The sequence below is a fragment of the Diadema setosum genome, chromosome 11 (assembly GCF_964275005.1).
Source record: "Diadema setosum chromosome 11, eeDiaSeto1, whole genome shotgun sequence".
Taxonomy (NCBI): Eukaryota; Metazoa; Echinodermata; class Echinoidea; order Diadematoida; family Diadematidae; genus Diadema; species Diadema setosum.
The window spans coordinates 39250603-39266790 of NC_092695.1; the positions used below are offsets into that span (position 1 = coordinate 39250603).

At 40.5% G+C, this 16188-nt stretch overlaps 1 protein-coding gene across 1 annotated transcript in view; it reads left to right on the plus strand.

The window, feature by feature from the left end:
• LOC140235266 (leucine--tRNA ligase, cytoplasmic-like) overlaps positions 1-16188 on the plus strand; it is a 40540-nt gene extending 24352 nt beyond the window's left edge. The window contains 6 exon segments of the mRNA XM_072315298.1: positions 5082-5192; positions 5861-5965; positions 6277-6372; positions 8547-8549; positions 11565-11697; positions 13013-16188. Of these exon segments, the coding sequence (XP_072171399.1) occupies positions 5082-5192; positions 5861-5965; positions 6277-6372; positions 8547-8549; positions 11565-11697; positions 13013-13221 (657 nt within the window). The 3' untranslated portion in view covers positions 13222-16188.

Sequence of the window (16188 nt, forward strand, 5' to 3'; positions counted from 1 at the left end):
AAAAACCGGTTCTCAAATTCTCGGCCTTGGTCATGGTGAATTCGTTTTGGCATGCCGAACCTGAGGACATAGTCGTTAAAGAACCTGTCAGCTGCCGTTTTTCCACTTTTGTTTGGGGTAGGGTAGGCCTGTGCAAACCTTGTGAAATGATCGACAACTACAAGGATGTACTCGCAGCCACCAACACTCCTTTCAAGGTGAAGAAAGTCGAGGGACACAAGTTCGAAGGGTTGGGAGGTAGTTATGGGATTGAGCGGGGCTTTTGTTTTCCTCGCTGGGGCTCTGTCTTTAAGGCAGCTGCAGGCATTCATGGTGTAGTGTTCGATGTCTTGCTGCATGTGGGGCCAGTAGAAGCGATCACGTACAAGGCTGGTCACGCGTTCAGCACCCTGGTGACCCATCTCGTTGTGCAGTTGCTTCAGGACTGTCCCTCGGAAGGATTCAGGAAGTACCATCTGATTCCTCGTTGCAGTTCTCCTGTACAGTACACCATCATCTACTACAAGCCGCTTCCACTCATGCAGTAAGCTCTTGGCGTGTCGGTGAAAATTTGTCTGCTCTTTTCGTGAAGGGAAGCTCCCTTTGTCCTTTGCATGAAGAACAGGGCCTATGACAACATCTTTCTCCTGAGCCTCTCGGATATCCCTCGTGGGAAATTCGGTCAGGGTTGTTGTCGATGGCTCCATGTCTAGGGGGATACTGGTCGTAATTGTGGATAAGCCCGCCGTTTGAGTCTCGTCCTCTTCGGCCAAAGCTGACTGCAAGGCTCGCATGGTTTCAGGGTTTATTTCTCTAGTGCAAGAGGTCTTGTACTTGTCCATGTCCACAGGCATCCTTGACAAGGCATCAGCTGCTCGGTTCTTCTTTCCTGGCATGTACTTTATGGTGAAATTAAAGTCGGCCAGTTCAGACACCCACCTCTGTCCCGTAGCATTGAGCTTTGCTGTAGACATGACATACGTCAGAGGATTATTGTCTGTATAAACCGTGAAGCTTGGGGCGTAGAAGAGGTAATCCCTGAAGTGTTCTGTAATAGCCCACTTCAGGGCAAGAAACTCAAGTTTGCCCGAATGAAGATGGTAATTCTTCTCGGCTGCTGACAAGGTTCGGGATCCATACCCAATGACATAGCTCTTGCCTTCTCTCTGTTGGGTCAGCACTGCACCAAGTCCTTCCTGGGATGCGTCAGTGAACAAACAGAATGGGTTGTCGAAGTCAGGGTAGGACATGACCTCTGGGGATGCCAGTTGGTCAATTAGGTCTTCAAGTATCGTCTGGTGGTTTGTTGTCCAGGTGATGGGCTGGCTTGAGGGTACTACGTCACGTTTCTTTTTCATTGGTTTCTGTTTCCTTTGGGGTTTGCCCTGTGTCGGTGTCTTTGGTCCCTTCAACAAGTCATACAGTGGTTTGGCTTTGCGGGAGAAATCAGCGATGTACCGGCGGTAGTAGCCTATCAGGCCTAGCAGTTGCCTGACTCCACCTACCGTCCGTGGTTTTTTCTCCTTCAGGGAATGGAGAGCAGCTGTGTCCTTCGGATCCGGCTTGTGTCCTTCAGAAGAGACGATCCGTCCCAAGTATTTGGCCTCTTTTTGAAACAGCTTACATTTGCTTGGTTTAAGCTTGATGCCGTGCTGTTTCATTCTTTGTAAGACCTCTACGAGATGACGAAGGTGGTCTTCGAAGGTCGGGCTGTAGACCAAGATGTCGTCTAAATAGACGACACAGGACTTGTGGGTCAGGCCCTCTAGGGTGCTCTCCATATGACGTTGGTAGACTGCAGGGGCGTTCTTCAGTCCGAATGGGATGCGGAGCCATTGGTATAGGCCCCAGGGGGTCACAAATGCTGTCAGGGGTTGGCTTTCCTCGTCCATAAACCCCTGATGGTAGGCCTTCCCCTGATCTAGCGTCGAAAACCATCGGCTCCCTCCCAGCCCGTCAAGTACGTCCTGGATTCTGGGGATGGGTTGGCGGTCACATACAGTCCTCTTGTTTAGCTCCCGGTAGTCTATGCAAAGTCGAAGACTGCCGTCTTTTTTCCTTACACAGACTACGGGTGAAGAGTATGGGGATGTTGATTTGGTCACCCAGCCACGGTTGATGAGGTCCTCTATGTAGTTCTTCACCTCTTGGTAAAGGGGGCGTGGGATGGACATGTATGTCCGGTTGACTGGGTTGTTGTCTGTCAAGGTGATATGCATCTTCAGGTCTTTGATGCACCCAACGTCTGAGTCATCTTTTGAGAATGCATCTTTCTCCTGCATAAGGACATGTCTCACCTTGTCTTGTTGGTCGGGGGTCAAGTTAGAGAGGTCCACATCCTTCAGGAAATCTGTCAGGTTGCTGTCGTGTACTTCCTGCACAGCTGATACATGTGTACCCGGAGTCTTCAATGTCGAAGTCATTTCACCTGGGACAATGCTGGATATGGGCTGTAGGTGTCCAAGAGTCTTCTTGCCTTTGAGTGTGATGTCATGCCTAGTCATGTTAGTGACGACAACATGTACCCTCCCATGGGTACCCTTGGGGGGACGCACAAGTGCTTCACTAAGTTTGAGTCCATGTGGGAGATTAGTGTCATCCGGTTGAAAAAAGACTTCCTCCAAAGATGGCGTCGGGGTGTACACTCTGGCATGACAGGTTATTACCAGGGATGACTGTGCTGGCACAGTAGTCTTCTTGTGGGCCTCCTGGTACCGTACTACCCCAATATCTTCACGTGGCTCGAATTGAAGAAGGTTGACCAGGGGTGTGACCTTGCTCGGATGCGTCTCAAGGGCAGCTGCTAACAGGTCAACGAGTGCATCTTGGTTGGTTGAGTTTATTTTTGTGATCTCAGCTATGACATTATAGCCAATGATTGGTTCGGGGAGCTCGTCTGGGGTGACTAGTACTGGGACCTCAATCTTGCAGTTGCTTGTGCTTCCCAAGGAAAACTCTACTCCTACCCAACCTGTGAATGGGAGCTTGTCCCCGTTTGCCGTCTTCAGCTGCAGGTTAGTATCACCTAACAGCTCCATGATAGGGCGTATCTTCTCTCCAGGCAGGTGGGTTTCTCTCCACTGCTCAGACATCAGGGACACTTGGGCACCAGTATCCCACAACGCTTGGGTGGCTACTCCATTTAGGTTGCAGTTAACCAGGCATCTTTCTCCCACTAGTTTTGTCAATTTCATGTTGTTTGTCCGGTGTCTTGTCTTGGTTCGGTCATGTGGTAATTGGTGGGTTCCTTGTGTTTGTTGGTCTATGTGGGCTACTGTTGCTGGTTGGGACGCTCCTGAGATGCCGGTTGCCCGTCGTCCCTCCTTGGCAACCCTTGCGCGTTTCCCGACTGGAAACGGGCCCGGCATCCACGGAGGAAGTGTTCCCCACTACCACAATGGAAGCAGTGGGTGCACTCTTGACCTTTGCCTACTTGGCGGCATGGTGGACATCCCCAGTCAGGCCTTCGTCCCTTGCTTGGTCTCTTGGGCTGAGTTGCATTAGTTGCCTTTAAGGATGCAAGGTCGGCTTGTATTTGTTGGAGTTGTTTTTGCAAACTGTCAGTCTCAGACTCCACCTTGCTGACTTTTGCCTTTCCTGCCTTGCTTTTGATCTTCCGTTCGGCTTCATTCATCTCAGATGCCTGGACTTGCTTGAATAAAGCGGAGTCGCTGACATCTGGGTCGCTAAGCAACGGACGCATGTCGATGCGAATATTGTCGCATGCAAACCCTGTTGCCAGGGAGTGCAAGAACATCTGCTGGACAAGTCCCGCTTCGTACCTTAGCGTTGCTCCCACTTTTCTTGACGCATGGAGGATCCTTTGTCGAAGATCCAACATCCTTACCAGGAAATCGTGGGCTGACTCATTTGGTCCCTGGGCAGCTGCTGACAGATCCTTGTAGAGGCTGGTTGCGTCTCCTTCCCGGAAGTGAGCCTGGAGGATCTCTCTCAGAGTTGCGAGGTTCAGGTCCTCCTTGCTTTCCAGGTAGCTACGCAACTTCATTCCTGGGCTAATGGCACGGAGAACCCCTTCCACCAGGTCAGATTCCGTGTAGCCTTTTGCCAGACCCATCTCCAATTGCCTGGTAAGGCTGGCCAGACTGATCTTATCTTTTTGTCCCACCTCCCCAATTTGTCCCACAATCCTGAACTCTTTCTTTATGAGACCAGAAAGATGAGAAAGAGAAATTTGATCTGCTGACGCTGGTGTCTGTCTACTGGGGCCGTCGCTACTGCTTTGCTTTTCCTCAACAGGTGGTTCGGACATCACCACCTCCTTCTTCTCTGACCCGGCGATCTGCTCGATGTACTCCTCCACCTTTCCCAGGTAGCCAAGTCCGCCGCCTTCCATCTCCTCCACCTCTTCCCTGGCCAAATACCTTACAACCCACCGAAGTATACCAACCCGCCCTCTCCCCCTTACCTTTTCTGCATCCTCCTTCGAGATCTGCAGCTTTTCTGCTAGGAGATGGAGTTGGTCCTCCTGGAGACGGTGCACGTCCTTCTGGACCCTCAGGGTGACCTCTTCCAGACTCATCTTGGTTGATCGGGTAATCTTTCAGCCGGGTGCGGGTGGGAGGCTTCAGGCTATTGTCCTAAGGACGACACATCCGCCTCTGGTCTTATCTCTCTCCTGTGCGGGCGTCGTCCTGGCAGGGTCGCCAGAAAATGTTACACCCGTCCCGATGTGGCAAGGGGTGTTTAAAAACTGTGTACTGAAGGAAAGGAAAATGCCACGTCTAGTCACTATGGATGCAGGGATGAAAGTGTGGGGCTCAAAACCACATCCATCGTGATGAAGGCATTTTTCTTAGAAATTGAAGAGACTGGGTAAACTCCACTCTGATTTCAGGGGTGGGTGAAAATAAACTTGTGAGGGTAAATTTCCCTATTTATACAAATGCATGTATCTAGAAACTTCCAAAAAATTTAGGGGGGGTCTATTTTCTTGGGGCCTTTACACATATACTTATCTCTTTCTTGCCTGTGTATTGTTTATCTCTCAATCTACCTATCTTACTATCAGTTAATTCATCTTTCTATCCATCTATCCATATACTTATCTCTTTCTTGTCTGTGCATTATTTCCTTGTTTCCAGAGGAATCAGAACAGTTTCCCTGACAACAAAGTGATCCTGAATGAGCTTAAGGGTGTGGAGTCACTCAAGAAGTTTATGAAGCGGGTCATGCCTTTTGTCCAACACATCAAGGTGAGCATCAACAGGTGGCGCTCTTTTCCCAGTTGATTTTACCCTCTAGCATTTGTGTAGAGTCATTGCAGAGCTGCCAACTATATATATATATATATATATATATATTTTTTTTTTTTTTTTGTTATTTCTTTCTTTCTTTTTTTCCATACTTGGTATTTACCTTTACCTTTTCTTTCTTCATCCATAAGGAGAAAATGTACTCTTTTTTTTTTTCTAAATTAGAATAAGTGTTGCTGCTTTATTCATTCAGACCTTGTTAGTGAGCAGCAATATTTTTTTTCACCATGGTTGCTTTGTGATGCGCTTTGCGTTCAGGTTATGTACTTATCATGGTAGTCATTATGTATCTTTATCTGTCTATCTAACTAATGTGTATTTTTTCATTCATTTATTTATCTATTTTTACTGTTTATGCCACATATTACCATATTTTTGGGTAATGCCAGGAGGCGAGGATATATTAGAGTTGTGTGTACATATTTATATCCTTCAGTTTACTAATCAAAACCAACTCAATTATTATTGATGTCAACAACAATAACAAAATGTGAACAACATGAACAAAAACAAGTAAAGAAACACACAAACTAACTGTGGAAATAAAAGAAAAATGAAAACTTGCAGAATGCTTCTCAGACCCTCCACTGACTCTTCATTCTGTGTAGGAGAATGTGGCAGTCAAGGGAGCCAGGGCAATGGAAACCACCATGGACTTTGATGAGATAGATATTCTCCAAAGCAACCTGGAGTATTTGACCAATACTCTGGAGGTAAGTAAGAAAGGAAGAATGCCCATGTCAATGACAGTAGTCGCTATTTTGCTGTATTCCCACCCTCCTCAATAGTGATATTGTAAAAACAGTACATCACTTGATTGTTGATTCAACAGTCAGAAGGATGATTACTCTAGGTAGTGTTGTCCATTATCTATCTCCATTGCTATGGTAACTGCAACGACAAGCAAAGTATTGCTATCATGTCCACTGTATCTCCCATATCTTTCTTCTTCTTCTTTTTTTATTGTTGTTCTTGTTGTGGAACATTTGACCACTTTGATTTTTCCTCCACATTTTCCTTCCAGCTGGAAGGACTTGAGGTTCGACCAAGCACAGAAGCGTCAGACAAGATCCAGGAGGAATGTTGTCCAGGCAAACCGTACTCCGTATTCTTCACCCAGGTCAGTATCTCATAATTCTCTGGAAACAATCCTTAACTCTTTATGTGCCACGTTCGCACGTGCGACTCAGTCGACGGCGTGCCAACTTCACATATTCTGCTCAACAAACAAAGCCGCCAAAACCGATTGATAAATTGCTAATCACTGCTAATCCCGCGGCACAATAAAAGCGTTCCTCGTGCTTTTGTTCCTCTTATATACGGCTTGCATTCTATGTGGTGATTGACTATCAAGCGGTGTGCCCAACTAGATTTACTCGTACATTCTAAGTTTCTGACACGATTTTATGTGCAAAAGTCATGTCTTTACAGTAATGTAGCAACTGGTCGTTCAAAAGAAAAATTGAAAATAGATTCGTCATACAATTTATATCGAAACAAAGCTTGACATTCCTCTTTAACTTTGCCTACTATTATGCCCATCTTTACAGAAATTTGTAGAAGTTATACAGGTTGGAAAAACATAATTCTTTCTCAAAGCATGACTACCTTCGTGTCTCAGAATAACGTGGCACACAGGGTTTTTCCACCATGGCACATAAAGAGTTAATAGAAATGTCACTACATTAGAATGATTTTTCATTCGTAGTTGATATTGGGCTGTATGCTGCAAAACAGAACGATGTTAGTGCCTGAGACTCATGGCAGAGGTTTTAGACACTCATTTCCCACATGTAATCCTTGAAGCTACTGATGTGTAATTTTAAACAATGTGTACTCCACAGTTCGATTGCAGTGTCTGTTAACATGAAATCTGTGTGTTCATGCACCTCATCATTTTCATCTGTGTCACTTCCGGTATATTTCCTACCTCTTTGCTGTCATCTATAGTTATCTCATGGCCAGTCTGGTGATGTTAGTGTCTACTTTAAACATACAAGTAGTTTCAGAGAAAAGTAGAGGAAAACTGATCATGACATGTAGGTACCTACTGCCTTGTGAAGGGACATCATAGGGCACAACGCTACCGATGCTGCTGTCATTCTGTGGAGAATTAGCAGCCAGATGCATCCGGTATTTCACCTCAAAGGGGATGGCTAGTAACTGATCAGTGGGAATCAGTGGGAATGCTGGGGATGATTGTTCCAATCCTTGTGGGATTCATTTAAGAGTACATTACATATTTATTGTTGTGTGAAAATTATTTGCTTCAGAATGGTCTCATATTCAAGTAATGTGCAGTTTAATGTTTCCCGATCGCCCCGTCACTGTACAGGCATGCTAACCTGGAAACATTAAACTGCACATTACTTGAATATGAGACCATTCTGAAGCAAATAATTTTCACACAACAATAGATATGTAACGTACTCTTAAATGACTCCCACAAGGATTGGAACAATCATCCCCCTGCATTCCCACTGATTCCCACTCATTAGTTACTAGCCATCCCCTTTAAGAGTGGCTGGTTGGTGATACGTACTGTTTGGCCAGGAATGCCCAGCTGATTGACAAGTTGGAATTTGCATTGATTCCATTTAAAGTGTACTTGAACACACCTTCATCGCAAGTAATTGATTTATGCATTTTTGTCACCAAAGATGAATGAAAAGTGAGTTTATTCTCAGTCAAAGGTAGTCTCAGCAAAGGCTACTTTGTGTGTATTATTTTTTCCAGTTTTGACCTTATTGGTTTCCCTTCTTTAATGACTAAAATTGAGCAGAGGGGCTACATGTGCTGCAAAACTTGCTTGGGCCAATCCTACTATTAACTTTATACCAACTACTCACCAAGTAATCCTGTGTTTTCTGCTTGTTGTGATATCAATTTTCTAAACAGAATGCTCTGCGTCTGCCCTCATGAGTACTAACTGAAGTGGTGTGACAAAATTGAACTGTTTTCTAAAATGAACTTCCTCCTAATGATTATAAGCCCTTTGTACTAATGTGTCATTGTATTGTTAGTAATGATTACGATTCCCCTCACAACACCAAAATGGAGTTGGGAAAGTATGGTTGATTAGGCTATTTCAGCTTATTTGCATTCACTGTCTCACATAAAATGACATTGTTGACAAGTACATGAGATTCTGGCAGTCGTGGATTACTTCTTGTTATCAACATCACCAGAATGTTTCATATACCTGTGATATTTTGCTTAACTACCAAAGACTGCTGTTCCCTTTCTCTCTGTCCACTGTCATTGGGTTTCATTTGGTATCATTGGGTTTCACAGCCGGTAAGTTGACACCAGTCTTCTTGGAAGTGGAGCAAGAAAGAAATACCAGTATTCAGAGCTACCAACATTCTCTGAAGTGCTGTGAGATTAGCCAAGATTGTCCTGTACCCAAAATAGAATTCCTTGCAGTTTGTAGTTAGAAAAAGTGATTACGCAAGGATTGAATCTCAGTTTAGGAAATCATTTTTATTCCTACATCTTTCAGTAATGATAAATGATAATGAATCTGTTTGCAGTGAGATTCTGAAATTCTCATATATTTTGTACAGGACTTGCAATGTTCCCTTAGACTGTGAGTTAAACAGTGTAATGTAATATATAGATCGGAATAACACTGAGTGATTCTAAGTCTTACAAACTCCTTGAATCCATGAAAACTTTCTTGAGGTCCCATTGACATGTTTAGTGGAGTGCATGAGACCCAAAGTAGCTAAGCACTCCACTCTCAAAACCATCTCATTCAGTGCTCTCTACAAATGTTGGTAGCTCTGCAATATAACTTTATTATGCCTGCTTGTAGCATGATTGTAGTTGCATGATAGGTGTCATTTTTAGATGGAGGTGGATATGCATCCTTAAAAATCAAATTAGGTTTGGCTGAATCCAGTGGTTCTCGACTGATTTATTTTGCTCTCATTCTTTTTGCTGATGCATGTCATGGCATTATTCAGACAGTTCAAATTATCTTATTGATTATTGTGACACTGTGTGTACCTTCTTTCTTGAATTACACAACTTACAACACTTGCTATAACTAGTGTACCATCCATTGAGCATCACATGTTCTTCACAGTATGACAATTTGCTATCACTTACTGTGAGTTATGCGTTCAGCTTGCCCATGCACATGGCAGTGACATATCAGTTATTTTGACTTCACAGATATATATTGTATACATATATATTATGAAGCATGGTATGTGGCAGTTTTTGCATACCTCTATAATGCTCTATTGGAAACTTACCCCCTATTCAAAGCAAAAAAAAAAAAAATTGTTCTGAATATGGACTGCAACACTTTGACATGTCTTCAGCAAAATCAGGAAAAATCTACTTCTTTTTTTTTTTTTTTTCAAAGTCATGAAGACATTGGTTAACATTCTCCTGTAAAGTAGTAGTACATGGACCAGGACTGCCTCACTGTGGCAAAAGGGAGCAAGAGACAAAATTGCCAATTTCTGTCTTGACTTCATGAAATGTTGTGACATCTTTACCTCAATTTCTCTAATTAGGACAAGTGTTTCTGCCTAAAACTTTGCACCTGAGTAAATTATGCTAGGTCCAATTTACAAACATTAATATCTCAAATTTAGCTAACCTGTCACTTACTTCCTTTTGCCAAGTAGGCTGGAAGACAGGCCCTACATGATTCCAGAAAGACACCAGTTCAAAAGACTGGCTGATGTCCAAATTACCATAGGGGGTTTTCTTAGTATCTCTTCAATCTTGCTCAAGTGTTTATTGATCTGTTATTTGTGTATCATTATATTCTAAATTATTATTATTGTTATTTTTTTAAACCTGGGTAGTGTCTTCATATTGTCCGGAAAAGCCAGAAAACATGCACAAAATAGCATTGTGACTTTGTAGGAATTATATGAAGATGTCATATTGTATAGCTATATATACCTGGTACTTTTTTCTTTCTCAGAAAAACATCCTGTGCCATAATGTGTTGTATGGATTTTTTTTTTTTGGTAAACCTTGTGGTCCTGCTTAGTTGAAACCAAACAAAGAACTGTGTCCTCTTCTTTATTTGCTCTCCCCCCTTTTTTTTTCATTCTTGTGTATTCATTCCATCGCAACTTTCAAATCTGTTGTAATGTTGCATCTCACTTGTTACAACCATTGTTCATATCTCTCATTGATACATGTATTATCTTTTAGTCATGGGTGAAGGACTATTAGTGCAAATATGATGTTAATTCAGTTGTATTTGGTGAAGTTTGTATGCAAAAAAAAAATAATAGTTACAGAAAATGTGTATGCAAAAGAAAAAATAATAATAGTTACAGAAAATGTGTGAGCATTGTCAACTCCTATGAGAATGTTATCATTCAGCAATGTTTGTTAACTTATTTTTAATATTATTCTAAAATAAATCATGAAATGCCTGGAAGTCTTCTCTATTTGTGTAGGTGTTCAGGGTGAAGATCAAATATCATTATGATTGAATCTTATCTATGCACTGTCCTTGACTATAGTAAAACAGTGCAATTTACAGAACAATTCTGAAACATACTGAGAGGGACTGTCTGTGGAATACATGACTGCATTTTTATGCACCAGTTAAGATATGAAAGACAGCTGTTTGAAATACCTGATGGTTGAGTAGAGCTTGTCACCAATCCAGATACAAGACATCCATTACAGTCCTAGCCATGCTCTTCTTAAATTGTCATGGATTTGTCTGCTATACTTTTACTTTTTAGTGCAATAGATACCCAGTAGCTTTACTTGTCAATTTTTTGCTTTTAGGAATTGAATTGAAGTTGGCTATGATGACTTTTCTTTTAATTTTCATCTTGCAGCACTCTAGGTTCAAGTGAGATTCATCTAATTTGTGCATAGTTAGTTTAGAAAACTGACTTCATCTCTAGGTCAAAAAGATAGAAATATCCATCAAAAGGTTTCAAAGAATGTGTTTATTATATTCATATATGAGATGACTGCATAATTTGTATTATTTTAATTGTGGTTATGAAGATAGGAATTAGTGGTTATTAATTTATGAGATCTCAAGCAATGTTGCCATCTAATCATATTGAATTAATGTGGTTTGCCATTGAGTTCTGTGGGTGAATTATGTTTGATATTGTTTCATACACTTGACAGAATCTAGTTAGCACTCAGATCAAAAGTGTATTTCAATATAGATTATGGAGTTTTGAAATGAACTTAGGCAGGATGAGGGTTTGCGCTCAGATGTGACAGAAATGAGCATTAACAGCTTGATAGCTACTTTGGATGTGCTTTACCCATCTTACCCATCTTATTATGTCTATTGATATGCAGCCCTGTGTAATAGCAAGCTGTATCAACCCCCAGCCTGGGAGCGGTCACTTCACTGTCCGGTGTCCAGTGTTTGAGGGCGACACAGCCTCTCGTGTAGCTGCTCGCATCCAGAAGCAGAACAGGCACATCAAAGGTATGCCTTGGTTTGGGTGGGGAGGGGGGGGGGGGGGGGGATGACAGGTGAAATAATCATGACCTGATGAGTGTGGGTTTCATGCTGCAAGAACTCTCAATCATGTTCACATTATTTTGGTAAATTTAATTCAATATTGATGTGAACAAGAATTTAACCCTTGACGTTTTGCGTGATTATTCCACAATGCATGATGCTCTCGCTGCAACATTTTATGACTTCTTTCTTTCAAGTAACGTGCAACTTTTGAGACCAAATTTGTCGCTCCTGGGCGTACCGTTTTGAAGTCACGCCCCTTTGAAAAAAATTTGTCGACCCCAAAATTGCTCAAAAACATGATTTTGTGTACAAATCCAATGTAAATTGTGCTTTTGCAATTAATTCATATAAAAATACATATTTTACTTTCAATGGCTGATAATGATTTATTTTAGCCTGATTGTGCTTTAAAAAGTTTCTGCGACAAATTTTAACGAAAAAAACCAACAAAAGCAAAAAGTAAAAAACAGAAATACATAAGAAATTCAATAAACAATGAAATACTTAAGAATTAATTATGAAGCCGAATTTTTGCTTCAATATTATTATTGAGGATATTGAAAAGAATATGTTCACCAAAAATTAGAAGTCTTGGAGCTCTATTATTTGATTTATAGGCAAAAAAAAATTATTTTTGCATAAATTAGCATAAATTAATTGATATAAAATACATAAATTAAAATTTGAAAAATCTAACTATACAGTCTTGTAGATTACATTGGCCTCTACCTTAGTGCAAAGTTTCATGAGGATCGCGCGATCCGCGACTGAGATCTGAAGGGGGTAGATACTGCCAGTTTTCTCAGTTAAATGCTTGATGGTAAAATTTCAATGTTCACTCATCTTTCATGGTGGTGATGCAGAATTAATACAGCAAATAACTTTGGACACTCCAATAGAAGTGATAGATGCATGGTAAAATGCTTGTATAATGATATTCTTTTTTCCATTTTGCATCTTTTTTTTTCGGTTTGTCCTAAACTGAAAGTATCACCAAAATTGATGTAAAGTACAATATTAGCTATAACATTGGAAGAATGTGACAATGGCAGTGATGGTATTGATGAACATTGCTAACAAAAATAAATAAATAAATTACATCATTACAGAAAGAATGAGTTGTAATATAAAGAAAGTACATAGCTTGGCTTGCTTGTAAGCTATACTTGAGGATATGACTATTTCCTTTTCTCTTTTTGATACGAAAGATGTGAGAATACATTTTGGTTACCCGGAAGTCCAATGACCTGTGATGTTCCTTTCAATTTCCCACCAGACCTGTCCAAGGTGAAGATTCTGCGGTATGATGACCCTGTCCTCGGTCCCAGACGCCTTCCAAACTTTGAGCGTATTGAGGAAGGGAAAAGTGTCGTCCCGGCTCTGACCAAGTTCAAGATTGATGAGAAGGCACAAACAATGAGGGCGTGCTTGAATGGGACGGCAGTAGATGTAGGCAATGCATTGGTTTATGTTGTATCGCCTTGAGTTGGTTTGCTGTCACATTCTTGTTGTAATATGATCTTGTGTTTCTCGTGGTAATTGGGAGACAATTCCTGTACTTGTGGTATTGGACCTTGTTGTGATTGATCCTTGTAGTGATTGTCATTTGTCTTTTTTCTTCCACTTTTTTTTTTCTTCACACGTCATATTTTGAAGTTCGTATTCCTACAATGTATGTGTAGGTGTAACTTTGGAGTTGCAAGTCTGGTTCTGAAATCTGTGTGATTAATATCTGCAAGTTTATCAGTTAAATCTCTGAATGTGTCTGAGATAAGCATGAATTAAAATGTGAATGTATCAAATGATGGTGAATTTAAATTTTGAATTTCAATGTAGAAGGGTTAGATGTTGCTACAAAAGATTTATAAACAAAAATAGCATTTTAAGAAATAACCCAAAATATACCCAAGGATGACTGTATGTGTGTGGTTTTTTTTTTTTTTTCAATATATGCTGAACAAAAATAACAAAGAGATGTGAACAGAATCAGAAAAATATTTGAAATGTCAAATTTACTTGACTCTCAAATAGTGTCACCTGACATTGTTCTTTTGGAATTGTAACAAATCTGTCTCTGTCATTAAAGTAATTCATTGTTCTTTGCAGAAAATATGTAATTGATGGATTTTTTTTTTTTTTTTCAGATGAAATATTTCCATGATTCCACTTCAGTGTAAACCATGGACAAATGTTCTTATACATTGCCTAAGGCAGGAGAATCTGAATGCTGTAGTTCTACAGTAAGAGTGACTTTTCTTCTTTGTTCTGTGTGTGCTAAGTCATGAGGAATACTGTGCAAAAGATTTATACTCTTGCACTTATGGCAAAAATCAAGATGACCATAAAATGCTGTACGAGATTATTTTGCTGATTTTCAATTATGGTTGTCAACATTTCCCTGACTTCACTTTTACTTCTCAAATATGGTGTGTGATATTTTTTTTATGTTTTAAAGTAGAAACATTTTTCTTCCCTCTATCTCTTTCCTGTGGGTAAATTCTTAACTCATTCTTATGAGATTCTTGACTCCCTTGTCTTATCCTGTTAAGGACAGACTGATTTTGCTAACAACAAGCATTTCCCATAGACATCTTCCTGAGTATACTCGGGACTAGGCTTCAACGGGTTAACTTTGGACAGGATCCACCATATTCTTGTAGGTAATTAGTCAAGTGGACTACACTATGTGTCTGTTACCAGAGCTACTTATCCTGACTTCAGGAAGTTGTAACCTCTGCTTTACAAATAAGCTTTTAATGAAAATTTTGATGTGAATGGTTGTCGTATTCAGTGTTTGTAGAGTGCAATTTGCTGTTGTAACCCCTGCACATTGAGGTTACACTGTACAGAACCTCTCTGGAAACAGAGTGAATATCAGACCATCAAATTCCATCTTTTTTCTCCGTTATGCTTCCATCATTAGAGTTGGCCAGATAACTAAAAATGTTTGCAATTAGATTAAAGTAGTGTGTTACAAGGTTACCAAGTAAACCCGACATTAAAGTATTTAAGGTGTAATGTAGGGGATATTTCTTGCCTGTTATTTCTGTATACCAGTAGATTTTGTTTTTCATGAATCACCAAATTCATGCTTAAATGTTAAGTGGCTCTTATGGACAATATTTTACATATCAGGTAAATCAGTGAAAATAAAAAAAAAGGGGGGGGGGTCATATGTTTATTGTTTAAAACAGGGACCACACCAGTAAGTTTTGGCCAGTGGTATTACTGCAATGTATCAGTGATAATGTATCTTGCATCGATGGCCCTTTCTCATTCAGATTTTGTTAATTTGGCTGAAAACTTGGGCAGAGCAAATTTGTTTTCTCTGTCATTGAAAAGCCATTTTCTGTAAGATGCTAAATGAAAACAGTTTTAAAGAATAAATAAAACTATGAAAGACAGGGTAATGAGGTATGCTCAATGTCCTTTGTGTATCATATATACTCCCTGTAAGTACTTTTGTGCATGGCACCAAAAATAGTACATGTATGAACAGAGTGTAGTGCTTTCTCAGGAAAAGAAATCATGTTCAAATTGTGTTGCGTTAAACCGGGGAGAAGTATGTTTAAAATAACATGTATCATGTGAGTGGTTTGGCTTTCCACTGCGCTCAAAGGCAGTGTGTTTGAAGTCTGCTGATTTTAGGTCTTGACCCTTAAACTTGGTTTTTGTCTGTGCAATAGCACTAGAATGCCAAATGTGCTGTGCAAAACAAAACAAAAAACCGTTCTTTGATCTCCTGTTTACACCATTAGATATACATGTAACACCAGCCAATGTTGAGATCATTCCCAGAATATACTACAGAGAGTGCTCAAATATGCCCACTGGATATATGACCATGGTCAAAGTTTGTTGTGTTGCTGCTGTTGTTGTTTTTAGATTATACTCAGAAATTTTCAAGAAATCTACCGGTATGCCATGCAGTATAAGGGAAAGAGAGTAATGTGAACAAATGTATAAAACCAGCAATCTTCAGCAATGTGTACTTTAAGTCTGTAGACCTGTTTGGTGATGATGATAAATCAATGATACATGTATTTGCAGATAAGCAGGTAGATTAGTAACTGGTATGTAGTTAGTAGGTGTACTGTTCTGATCAACAATGCTTACAATGCAGTGTTACATTCACAGTTGATATGCATGTTTAGTTTTAACTCATATCTGTCTTATGCACAACATGGATTCAAAGTAGATTGTGTAACACAAAGTGAAAAGAATGGTCAAGAATGTCGGGCTCTTTTTACTTAACATCATAAACAATGTCGCCTGATCAAATAGCTGTAACCACACCCTATTTCATTCTTCCAAACGCAAGCCATCCTATAAGTTTGTGTGTGGTTTACTACAGTCTGCGATCTATTGTTACAACATCTTAAAGATTCCACATCGTGGGAGACAGAATGCCACCAAATAAATGCATCTGTGCCACAATCCACTGAAATGAAA